This window comes from Chiloscyllium plagiosum, chromosome 31 (genome assembly GCF_004010195.1).
Source record: "Chiloscyllium plagiosum isolate BGI_BamShark_2017 chromosome 31, ASM401019v2, whole genome shotgun sequence".
Taxonomy (NCBI): Eukaryota; Metazoa; Chordata; class Chondrichthyes; order Orectolobiformes; family Hemiscylliidae; genus Chiloscyllium; species Chiloscyllium plagiosum.
Window position 1 is genome coordinate 25,090,872 of NC_057740.1, and position 13,577 is coordinate 25,104,448.

The window sequence follows — 13,577 nt, forward strand, 5'->3', positions numbered from 1 at the left end:
GCACCTCCCCTCCCCGCACCTCATTTCAAGCATTGGATCAGCTGATAGCAAGTTAACTGTTGCAACTATGTAGTAACATTTGCACAAGACTTGCAGAACAGCGTGTCAAAAAATTTATGCTGACAGCAAGAGTGAAGTCTTTTTTAAAATTTGAACCTGTTTTTCTAATCAACCTGTTCAGATGTTAGCATACAGCTCTGGAGCAGGTAGGTCTTGAACCTGGGCTCTCTGTTCCAGGAGCAGAAATGCTACCACTACACCACAAAAGGGCACCCTGAAAAATCTTGAATTGCAGTGCTAAATGGATGATGTCACAATATTCTGATCATTATAATTAGATCTTTGAATATTTAAACACTAATTCAAAATTTTATCAGTTTGTCAGCACTTAATATTTATACCGAAACTTAATAAAATGTATTGTAGAATTACTAAACCAACTGATTTTTTTTTTAAAAATGTATGTTCAAAGTCATACAGCATGAAAACAGACACTTGGCTTCAACTTGTCCATGCTGACTAAGTTTCCCAAACTGAACTAGTCCCATTTGCTTGCATTTGGCCATATCCCTCTGAACCTTTCCTATTCATGTACCTGTCCAAATGTCTTTTGGCATGTTATAAGTGTACCTGCATCTACCACTTCTTTTGCAGTTCATTGCACTTATGAAGTACACTCTGTTTGGAAAAGTTGCCCCTGTGTCTTTTTTTTAATCTTTCTCCTCTCATCTTGAAAATATGCTCCCTAGTTTTAAACATCACCACCGCCCCAGGAAAAAGGCCTTTGCTATTCACCTTAGCTGTTCAATGAAATAATTAGTGTACCATCTCACCAATCATACGTAAAATGAGTGTTGAAAGTAACAAATTTAAATGAATTTTGACAGACAGTAGTCAAGAGGAGTTAACTTATCATATAGACAAGGGGTTGAATTTGGGTCTTTCCTCACACATTTGGCCCAGCTACTCACAAGTAAATGCAGTGAATTTTATTGGAAACATAATGTTGTGTTAATGTCATCCAGTTATCTTTGTGCAAATAAGCCAGCAAGCTCAAACATTCGGAGATAAAGTGAGAGTTATAAATCTTCAAAATGTGCTCTTAACTATGAAAAGGTTGTGACCCCATCATCTGCTTCACACACATGGCCATAATTATCTCATTTCCACCACCGCCGGACCCCCCCACCCTTGGCAAATCCTAACATCTCTCAACGTAACTGACAAATGCATACCATGTATAATTGGATCACAAATGTTACTGCAATTTCATTTCTAAAGTATCATGTTTTAAAACTGTTCCCTTATAGACACTTCTGTTAAATACAGTTGGTTCCCTTATTTTAGCATATTGAATGAAAGAGGGTGGTGTTTGGGAAATCAATCCAGATAATTAATCCTTGTTGTTTGCTTCCATGACATTCAAGTCACTTTAGAGTACAAATCTCTGTGAGCTCAGCAAGCTATAATAAAATGTAGCTGACTTGTTCGAGGTGAATTGTTAACCAACTCTTCCCCTTCCATTCCCATAGTGAGGCAGTCCCTGAACTCAGTGCTACTAACAATGAAAGAATATTTGTAGACATACCTACGAGCATAATACCAGAAGAAACTGGGCCCTTAACCATGAAAACGTTGTGACATCACCATGCTGCTTTCTAGTCATCTGCCTTACTCTTCCAAAGCATAAAACTAAATGCAGTCATCAAAACAGATGCTGCATGAAGACAATAACCCTCCAGCCCATGTGGAGTAGATATGTGGGAACTGCCTTGCTAAATCCAGCGACATAACCCAACCAAATTCACTCCAATTCATCATGTGAAAAAAAAGCATCAGAACTTTGTGTACAAATACAACTTTAAAACTTGGGAGCTAACTAACATTATTCAACCATAGGCCCAGGTTCAAGGCCTACTTATTCCAGAGCTGTCATTGGATGTCTGAATAGGTTGATTAAAAATATTTGCATGGTGTACGTCAAAGCATGCATACCATTTATATTTTCATGATTTTCACCAGACTATTTCATTCCAGTCATTGTGGAACTTTGCAAATTCTGCAGCACAATTATTCAGAATATATATTATTTATGCTGCAGGTAAAGTCATTACCACAAGATCCAAAATGATGTTCTGACAGACCTTGTCATTACAGACATTTTATAAAAGAATGTTTTAAGCAACAGCCTGACTCTCACGCACAGTATTCCATCATTGTGGGCGGCACGGTGGCGCAGTGGTTAGCACTGCTGCCTCACAGCGCCAGAGACCCGGGATCAATTCCCACCTCAGGTGACTCTCTGTGTGGAGTTTGCACATTCTCCCCGTGTCTGCGTGGGTTTCCTCCGGGTGCTCCGGTTTCCTCCAACAATCCAAAAATGTGCAGGTTAGGTGAATTAGCGAGGCTAAATTGCCCGTAGTGTTAGGTGAAAGGGTAAAAGTAGGGGAATAGGTCTGGGTAGGTTGTGCTTCGGCGGGTCGATGTGGACTTGTTGGGCCGAAGGGCCTGTTTCCACACTGTAAGTAATCTAATCTAATAACACCATTTGGATGTCTACCGATATTCAAGTCATAAGATCAGCATAGAGGATTGACTACTCTGTACATGCCATGAAAAACAAACAAAGAAGATGGAAAACTATTTGTTAAATCTTGTATTTTGCAAAAAAGGGTGATGCTCTTAGGATACTTTCACCTAATAGACCAACTGAACACAGGCAGACAGAAATGCAATCCTCAATTTCTTTGGTCATCCAGCATCCCCTATACCTAACAGCCTTACCTTTTATCCTAACAGGAGTCTCTGGAGTCTCATTATCTAATTCCTCATTATCTAATTTTCCAGCTATCCCTTTTCCTGCGAACATCAGCTTTTGAAAGTTCTTGCCTATACCGTCAAAATTGGCCTTTCTCCAATTTGAATGATCAAGATCTCTTTTTGTAATCTTAGATGACATCCTTCCCTGTCCACTACACCACCTATTTTGGTGTCATCTGCAAACTTATTAACCATGCCCTGTATATTCTTATCCAAATTATTTACGTACAAAAGGTCTATGACTCTATGGACCCAGCACCGATCCCTGCAAAATACTGCTCGTCACAGGCTTCCCTCTCTGCCCTGTCCCCTGTCAACAAGTCAGTTTTTGTATCCACTTGGCAAGTGATCTAACTTTACCAATTAGACCTTGTCAAAGGCTTTATCAAAGTTCACGTAGACCACATCCATCACACGACTTTGTTTTTTGAGGAAGTAACCAAAATATTCATGTTAGTGAGACATGATTTCCTACGCAAAAAGCCTTGTTGACTATCCCTCGTCAGTCCTTTCCTATCCAAATGCATGTAAATTCTCTCTGACTCCCCTCAAGCAACTTACCTACCAATGATGTTAGACTGACCGGTCTGTAGTTCCCAAGCTTCTCCTTACAGCCTTTCTTAAATAGTGGCACAACATTAGCTACCCTCCAATCCTCTGGCATCTCACCATGGCTGTAGATATGGCTGCAGAGGGCCCCACAATTTCTTCCCTAGCTTCCCACAGGATCCTTTTTGAAGTTATCTTTGGCTCGGGGACCTTGTGAATCAGAGGGTTGTGGTTTCAACTCCTGGATTTGAATGTAAAATCAAGCTCTGGCTTCAGTACAGCAATAAGAGTGTGTTGTGCTTTTGGATGTGTCACCTGAGTTCCGATAGTAACCTGAAGCCCTGCCTGCTTTCAAAGTAGATGAGAAATATTCCAAAGCACGATTTCAAAGCAGAGCAGAGGACGTTTTTCTGGTGCTGTGACCAATAATTATCCCTTAATAAAACTGTATAAACAGATTACCTGGTTGTTATCAATTTGCCCTGTGCAGATTGGCTTCCTAATTTTCTTGTTTTGAAACAGGGACTACGTTTCTCAAGTATTTAAATTTTCTGTGAATATCTTGAGGATGGGCTCTGGTTGTGAAAGGTGGTGTAGAAAACAGGCCTTGCTCTTTACCTTTAACATTTGGGATCAGTGACATATCACATGTTGGCTATGATAATTCTGTTGCGACGTTGTACCACGGAATAGTTCAACTAATGACTTTGAGAGTTTATCCAAATAACAATGATTTGCCTTCAATTAAATCCTTGATCAAATCTGATCTGTTTGCAGGACGTGCTCAACATTGAGCGACTCCCTTCAGGGCCTCCTGGCCGTTACAACTGTCTTGATTCATTAGATGTCTCTGTTAACTTTTAGCTAATGTGCCATTTGAAAGCAGCTCAAAACGTATACGTGAAAGATTTGTGGATACATGTTGATGTGACAGTGTAACACATGGACTTCACTCTAAGTTCATTCCTCTAAGTTCATATGACTTGGATGACTTGGACCATCTTCCTGGAAATCATTGGAATCTTAAAGTAATTAAAGTAAGTATTTTGCAGAGTGACCTCTAATGGTAGTCAATGGTAGTCTAATGGGCGTCACGGTGGCACAGTGGTTAGCACTGCTGCCTCACAGTGCCTCACAGGGTTCATTTCCCGCCTCAGGCGACTGACTGTGTGGAGTTTGCACGTTCTCCCCGTGTCTGCGTGGGTTTCCTCCGGGTGCTCCGGTTTCCTCCCACAATCCAAAGATGTGCAGGGTCAGGTGAATTGGCCGTACTAAAATTTGCCCGTAGTGTTAGCTAAGGGGTAAATGTAGGGGTATGGGTGGGTTTTGCTTCGGCGGGTTGGTGTGGACTTGTTGGGCCGAAGGGCCTGTTTCCACGCTGTAATCTAATCTAATCTAATCTAATCTAAAAGAAAAAGGCTGTCCAGAATTTGGCCTAAAAAACTGTGTAGTTTAGCTTTTGTCAAAGTGCAGTCATTGGTTCAAAATACAGTTGTCTCTGAAATTGTTTGACAGTATCAAACTCTGAAATTGAGAGTATACTGTATAAAAGATGTTTGGAATATCTGTAAAACACTGAAGGTTAAGTTAGCATAGTCTTAGACCATAGGACTGCTCTCTCATTGGAGAGAGATGATTTGTGGTTTAACCGGAGGATCACCATGTCTTGGGTGAGGGGAGAAGTTGAGAAAGAGAGCCTTTGTTGGTAACCTCAGCTGCTGCAGGAATTGAACCCACGCTGTTGGTGTCATTGTGCATTGCAAACTAGCCATCCAGCCAACCAAGCTCAACATTGATATGTATGTAGATGGACATCCTGGGAATTAACTGTGACCAGGAACTAAATTGGGCTAGCCATATAAATAGAGTAGCTACAGGAGCAGATCAGAGGCTAGGAATCCTGCACTAGGTAACTCACTTCCTGATTCCCCAAGGCATATGTCAAGGTGTGATGGAATGCTCCCCACTTGGCTGGATGACGGCAGCTCCAACAATATGCAAGAAACATGAGTCAATGGATGTGAAGCTGGGAAAGCATAGCAGATCAGACCACATCCAAGGAGCAGAAAAGCCAACATTTGGGCTCAAACCCTTTGTCACAACTGGGGAGTGAGGGGGGACTACAGAAATAGAGGGGATTGGGGCGGGGGGGGTTGGGTAGGGTAAGTGGAACGGTGATAGGTGGATGCAGATATGGAGTTCTGGTGATTTGGTCATTGGGAAGGGTGGAGCAGATAGGTGAGTAGGAAGATTGGTGGGTTAGGTCGGGGAAGGCTGGACGTAGGATAGGTTGGGGCGGAGGGATCTTGAAGGTGGTGAAGTCAATATTGAGGCCATTGGGCTGTAAGCTCATTCGGCGAAATATGAAGTCTTGTTCCTCCAGTTCATGTTTGGCCTCACTCTGACAGTGGGAGAGGCCAAGAATGGACATGTCCTCCAGAGGTTGGGAGGGGAACTGAAAGGGATGGTGCCAGAAGGTTGGATTGTTTGATGCGTCCACAAGTCTGTGTTTGGTCTCCCTGATAGAGAGGAGACTACGTCAGGAGCAATGGATACAACAGATCTGGTGGTATGAATAGCGGGTAAATCTCTGTTTGAGGCCTTGGACAGAGGTGAGAGGAGAGGTGTAAGAGTGGGTATTGTACCTCATGAAGTTGCAGGGAAAGCAGTTTGACACCATCTCCAGGACAGAGCAGCCTGCTTGATTGGTGTTGTGTCCTTCAATAATCATTTCTTTTACCACTGACCCAATAGCATGTGTTCCATCTAGAAGATAGATGGCAGAAATTCACCAAGGGTCCTTTGATATTTTTTAAAACCATAACCATTAGCACCTAGAAAGATGAGCAACAGCTATAAGCCAAAACCACTATCTGAATGATCCCTTCTCAGCCACCAATCATCCAGACGCCCTTCGGTGTTGCTGGGTCAAAATTCTGGAACTCTGTTCCTAACAGCACTCTAGGTGTATCTACATCAGATGGACTGCAATGGTTCAATAACACAGCTCATCACTTGTTAATGGAAATAGGAATGGGCAATAGATGTTAGCTGAGCCAGTGAAGCCCACTTGTCAATGAGTTCAAAAAGTCTAAGGACTTAGATTAGTTCCCTATAGTGTGGAAACAGGACTTCAGCCCAACAAGTCTACACCGACCCTCCGAAGAGTAACCCACCCAGACCCATTTCCCCCTGACTAATGCACCTAACACTATGGGCAATTTAGCATGGCCAATTCACCTGACCACATCTTTGTGACTGTGGGAGGAAACCAGAGCAGCCGCAGGAAACTCACAGACAGAATAATGTGCAAACTCCACACAGACAGTCACCTGAGGCTGGAATCGAACCTGAGACCCTAGTGCTGTGAGGCGGCAGTGCTAACCACTGAGCCACCATGCTGCCCCAATTATTAATCTATCACGATTATCAGTCTACGCATCTACCACCCCCTGAGAAACATCACCATAGAAAATGACATCACAAACCCAAGGAAACCCACACATACAAAGCAGGAAACGCCAGTAGTGCTTCGACTGGAGACTCAGTGAAGATGTTACATGATATGGTGATGAAACGTCTGAGAATGAACCTTCCAGGTCAGCGAGTAAACCTACATCCAGAACCTCAACCTGAGCTACATATCTTCTCAAAACTTGCTAACTTATTATCAAACCTTTTCCAAACTTGAGCAATCCTTTGGAAAGAGTTAGTGCTTTATTATGCAAGTTTATTTTATCTACACTAATTTATCCATTGGGGATTTTTCCTCTCAATTTACAGCTTTCCTTTTAATGCCAGCAATTTAACTGAAGAAAATGACTGAAGACCTTCAAATCAGACCTTGTCTGATTTAACCTAAAGATGTGTGTTAAATGCAAGGTTTTTTGATTTCATCTGTCACTATTAAAATCAGAAAGTTGCGTGCTCTCTTTCAGCTGTGTGCCTCAGTTGAAGGCCTGAGGCTCTTATGTCAAAGGTGCATGACGGTCAGATCAATATCTATATAAATATATCTTTCTATATTACATGTCAGACCCTTGAGCCATTTAGACAATGTTATAATGGCTGGACCAGAGGGAGAGGTTCTTGAAGAAAAGAATTGTAGCTGTGGAGGCAAATATCTTTATGTCCTGGGTTCTCATTCTGCTGTGTTATTAAAAATCTATCCATACTATTGATAGTTTGCCTCACTGATGCCATAATTGGACATATTGCTGTTAAAACGGCAACCCATTGTGCTGCCACTGGCTATCATTTTCTACTCGTAGTTGAATCAAAATCAGCCATTAAGTTCCCTCTACCAGAAATTATATGCCAACTTAATTTGGAGCATTCAGCCCAACTGAATATTTCCCAGCTTCCTGATCATCATATTTGTGGTAGCTAGTGGAAATTTTGAGTTTACAAGAAATGTTATCTGGGTTCAATGTCATTGTTCGCTTATGAAAGTGGAAATTTTGTCACAGCCTGTCTTACCAAAGGATCACTAAACCTTGGCCAAAGGACCAAGGTGTCTGAGTATATTGTTTGCCATGATCCTGAGCACGCGATCTAGTAAATTTCTTGATAGTTGACAAAAGAGAGTTCTAGAAGTAAGGCAAGAGTGACAGCCTTTGACATAATTCGATGGAGTGTGGGTGACATTCGTTCACTATCGTTGGGTCAAAATTGTACAATTCCTTCCCTGAAGGGCATTGTCTATCAACCTACAGCTGGACTGCAGGGGTTCAAGATGGCACCACTACCTTAAGAGCAACTGAGGATGGGCAATAAATGCTCGCCCACGTCCCAGAAGTGGTTAAATACAAAAATAGTTGCTTAACTAACTTTTCACCAAATTTTGATTTGAATTGACTGGGTGCAAAAACTTCTTCTCACTTGCAGGTTCAGTTTTGAATCAATTGGGTATGGAAGTACATAATTCTGAGAGAGCTGTGCAGACTTGATCAAATTTATACAAAGCAATCCCTGAAGCATAGCTCATACTCTGACCATTCCTGTATCTGTCAAGTTTTTAAATTAGTGTAGCATCAGAACAACAAAAATGGAGACTATGTTCTAAACTGGCAAAGGCTTTGGAATTCTGAAGCACAAAGGGATTTGGGAGTCCTAAATCAAGAATCGCTTAAGGTTCACATGCAGGTTCAGTTGGCATTTGGGAAAACGCATGCAGGGAAGACAAATGTAATGTTAGCACTCGTTTCAGTGGACTAGAATATAAGAGCCGAGAAATACAGTCTGAGCAGTACAAGGCTTTGGTCAAACAGCATTTGGAATACTGAAAAGTTTTGGGCCCCATACCTAAGGAAGGATGTGCTGATGTTGGCAGGGTCCAAAGGAAATTTATAACCATGTTCATGGGAATTAAGGGCTTGCTGAATGAGGAGCGATTTGAGATATCTTGGTCTGTGTTTGATAGAGTTCAGAAGGATGAAGGGGATCTGATTGAAACTTACAGCATTCTCAGAGGCCTGGATAGACTAGATGTGGAGAAGATATTTTTACATTTAAGAAACTAGGATTAGAAGGCTCAGTTCTTCATTGAGGCTGAGATGAGGAAGAATTTCTTCAGCCAGAGGGGTGGTTAATCTGAGGAACTAAGTGCTGCAGAGAGCTGTGGAGGACAAGTCACAAGTGTATTTTAGACAGAGATGGGTTCTTAATTAATAAGGGGGTCACGGCTTACAGGGGAGAAGACAGGAGATTGGGGTTGAGAAATATATCAGCCATGGTTGAATGTTGCAGACTTGATCGGGAAAATGGCCTAAGTCTGGTCCTAATCTTGGTGCATAATGGTTTTTGAAAATTGGAATTGGTGTTCTTGGGTAATTTTTCTTCTGTGTAAAGAAAGAAAGGGTGGTGACATAGGACTGATTAAAATGTTAAAATCACAGCATATTAAAATCATGTTCTGTGTGTTACATGCAACATTTGTACTGTAAGCTGTTCCTAAAAGTGATCCATTAGCCCCTCTGTTTGCTGAAAAATTATTTTTAAAGCTTGGTTGGTCACCCTGTACTGGTACACAGCATGAATGGAGTTAAAGAAGTTGTAATTAAAGTACAGCGTCCCATTTTCTGCTTGGGGACTCTGTATTTTGAGTTCAATTTGTTTTATGGTCTGAGCACTTTGTCCCATATTTGTACCCTAACCCTCATACTGCCACATCTTGCCATTACGTGGGTTACTACGACTGCTACCTTCCCATTGTTAGCCACTGTGGTCACAATTTGCAGCTATTTATTTCCCCAGACTCCCCTTTATCCACTCGTTTGTCTGCCCAAGTGTTCTCTCTGTAGATTAGCTCAACCTATCATTTACTACTGCCTTTTATCCTCTCCCCACCCCATCTTCAGTATATATGCCAACTTTACAATCCGTTCTGAAGAAGGGTCACTAGACATGAAACGTGAACTTTGCTTTCTGTTCACAGATGTTGCCAGACTTGTTGACTTTGCCCAGCAGTTTCTGTTTTTGCGAGTTAAGTTTGAGTTTAATAATGTTTGAAGGCTCCTAACACTAATAACGGATTGAGGAAGTTAATGTATAGGTGGCATAAAATTTGTCAAAAGGATCTCTGCTCTGGACTCCCTGATACTCAGGCACATCCTTGCTCTATTTACCTTTTTGAATCGTGTTGGAATTTTGTAGAAGTTTGAGATTTCCCCCCTTTTTTTTCTGAGCTCCTTTGAATATCATTGTAATTTAGCCAATCTCTTTTGATACATCTGTCCTGCCATCCCAGCAATCTGCCTGGTAAACCATTATGCTCCTCACTCCATAGCGAGCACATGCAAAAGGTCTAGCTTTTAAAGGCATGGATGTACTTCTGAAGCTTTATAAGGCTTGGTCAGACGTCATTTAGAATATTGTGAACAATTTTGGGTCCCAAAAGTCAGCAATGATGTACTGGCCCTGGAACGTCCAGAATAAATTCATGACAATGACCCCCAGAAGGAAAGACGTAACACAGGAACGTATGAGGATTCTGGGTCTATACTTAGAACATAGAAGAATACAGCGCAGTACAGGCCCTTCGGCCCTCGATGTTGCGCCGATCCAAGCCCACCTAACCTACACTAGCCCACTATCCTCCATATGCCTATCCAATCCCCGCTTAAATACCCATAATGAGGGAGAGTCCACCACTGCTACTGGCAGGGCATTCCATGAACTCACGACTCGCTGAGTAAAGAACCTACCCCTAACATCTGTCCTATACCTACCCCCCCTTAATTTAAAGCTATACCCCCTTGAAATAGCTGACTCCATACGTGGAAAAAGATTCTTAGTGTCGACCCTAAAAAACCTCTAATCATCTTGTACACCTCTATCAAGTCGCCCCTAAACTTTCTTTACTCCAATGAAAACAACCCCAAGTGCCTCAGCCTTTCCTCATACGATCTTTCTACCATACCAGGCAACATCCTGGTAACCTGCTCTGCACCCGTTCCAGTGCCTCCACATCCTTCCTATAGTATGGCGACCAAGTATGGCGACCAAAACTGCACACAATACTCCAGATGCGGCCGCACCAGAGTCTTATACAACTCATGGAGCTTGATGGAGCTTAGAAGGATGAGGAGGAATCTAATTGAAACTGAGAGAATTCTCAATGGCCTGGGCAAACTGGACAGTGGGAAGATGTTTCCATTGGTAGGAGAGGCTACCTCGCCTCAATTTAGGGGTAAGGGAAGGCCCTTTAGAATGGAGATGAGAAACCTCTTCAGTCAGAGTGGCGAATCTTTTGACTTCATTGCCACAGAAGGCTGTGGAGGGCAGGTCATTGAGTATATTTAAGACCGAGGTAGGTTCTTGATTTGAAGGGGTTTAAACGTTTTGGAGAGAAGGTGGGAGAATGGGATTAAAACTTATCAGCCATGATTGAATGGTGAAGTAGACTTGATGGGTGGAATGGCCTAATTTGTGCTCCTGTGTCTTAGGGTCATCCTATGGTATATCCATCCTCTTTTAAGGATTCCAAAACTGCGCACAATAATCCAGGTATGATCTCATCAATCTGCCCTCCTCTATCACCGCAAAACATCCCTGCTCTATACTCCAATCCTGCCACTATGAAGGCCAGCAAGGTAATTGTTGCCTTTACCACCTGCTGAACCTGCATGCTTAGCTTCAGTGACTGTTGTACAAGGACACAGGGCTCATTGCACGTTTTCCTATCTCAATTTGTAGCCCTTCAGATAACTTGTCTTTCAGATAAGTTGGATACCCTCACACTTATCCACTTAGTTCATCTTACTTTACCCCTCAACTTATTGAGTGAAACATCTGTTTCCTCCTTGCAGTTGACCCACCCACCCAACTCTGTTATTTGCAAACATAGAGCTCTTTATCTTAGTTCTTTCAGCGAAATCTTGAATATATATTATAATAGCTGGCGTCCAAGCATTGATTCCTTCTGTGTGCCACCTAGTTCCCTATTCATGTTGTCACACTACCTTCACTCCCATGCACTTTACATGCTAATCTCTTGTGTGGGACTCAGTTGAACGCTCTCTGAAAGTCCAAGTAAATCACATTTACTGGGTTCCCTGCATTGTTGAGTTGCCTCCTTGAAAATTTTCAGCAGATTTCTCAAGAGTGATTTTCCCTTGTGTGCCATGTCCAATTCTTGTTACTGTTTTCCAAGTGCTCTGTTACGAAATCTTTCACAGACTCTTGCATTTTCGCTGATACTGATGTCAGGTTAAACAGTCTCTTATTCATTTTTCTCTTCACCCATGCATGCATGTTAAATTTTTTTTTTAGATTGTTCTCTGCTCCACATCATTCTCTCGGCAATAACCTACCCAGTACTGATAAGTGATGGATGCCTAAATGACATGTTTGTCAGAAGCCAGCAGTATCAACTGTATGTTGTTAGCACGCCATGCCACTTTTCGTTTCAGTTGAAATCAAGTGAGTAGAATTGTAAACATGAATGTGTTCCTGGCCAAAACAGAAATTGGTTGACCGTGATGATTCTTTTCAAATAAGGTACCTTTTTTGACTGACGAAGCAAGAAGTAAAATCTGAATTCTCTAACACTTGAGGCCAAATTCAACCTCTACCTAACAGCTTGCCTTTTTTTTGTCTCAACAATGAAACCTGGCATGTTCGATGAGCAAGCTGTGCTGCAAACATCTAGTAGTCATAGGCTCATAATATTTAAATATTGCGTCTCAGGCAACAGCAGCTTGAATAGCAGCTTTAACACAATGTCCTGAAGTGTTTCACAGTAGAATAATGGAGCAAATTTGTACACCCAAGGCATGGGGCGCAGGCAGCAGCATTTTGGAGACTTCAGCTTTATGGAATGCACCATGTGGCAAATTGGCCAGGAGACCATTGGACTACTCAAGTTGAAATACAAAAGTATGAATTAGAGTTGAGTAACAAATGAGCAGAAATGGCAAAAAGAGTCTTGCTATCTTCCAAAGTTGGAAGAGGGCAAAGTGGCCATGGCAAGGATATATGGTCAGGAGCTCATTTTGGTGTTGAGTATAAAGCCCAAGGTTGCAACATTCTGAGTCGGTCTTGGACAGTTTCCAGCAAGAGGATTGGATTCAGTGGCACAGAAGCTGAGTTTGTAACAGGCAATGAAGAAAATGGTTTCCACCTTTTCAATATAAAAGCAGAGGAAGTTTCTGTTCATTGTATCGAATGTCAGCTTAGCATTCTGTCAATCTAGTGCTAGTGGCAGAACTCTGTCATTTACTAAAACCAATTGGACTAGCTAATGACCTTAGCAATACTGTTCAACATCTGCCAGTGATTTCAGTCGCCAGTTTTTGCTGTATGTTGTCCATTATTATATTGTACTTGCCCTTAGTTGTATTCATTTGGTCTCCATCTCTTTTCAAGGGAAGTAGTTGGAATGTTTATTTGTATGGCACGTGCATTGTGCAAGCTTTAGTGGATGTTTTTGTTTCTTGGTGTTAACTGATGAAAGTGAGTTATTTTATAATTTACGCATGAAAGATCATACTGGTAGCTCTTCAATTTTGTAAACATTATCTGATAATTTTGCTTAACTATTCAATGTTTTGATGTTTCTTAATTTTCAGGCCAAATACATTTCACAATGTATTGATGAAATAAAGCAGGAGCTGAAGCAGGATAATATCGCGGTCAAGGCCAATGCGGTCATCAAGCTTGCATATGTAAGTAAAATGTGGCAAATTTGAAAGAACCTGTATAAAATT

General features: G+C 41.7%; 1 protein-coding gene across 2 annotated transcripts in view; it reads left to right on the forward strand.

The window, feature by feature from the left end:
* ap3d1 (adaptor related protein complex 3 subunit delta 1) overlaps nt 1-13,577 on the forward strand; it is a 91,997-nt gene that overhangs the window by 19,215 nt on the left and 59,205 nt on the right. For both annotated transcript variants that reach the window (XM_043721194.1, XM_043721195.1), the window contains exon 2: nt 13,440-13,535. In XM_043721194.1, coding sequence (XP_043577129.1) covers nt 13,440-13,535 — 96 coding nt within the window. The remainder of the gene's footprint in view (nt 1-13,439; nt 13,536-13,577) is intronic.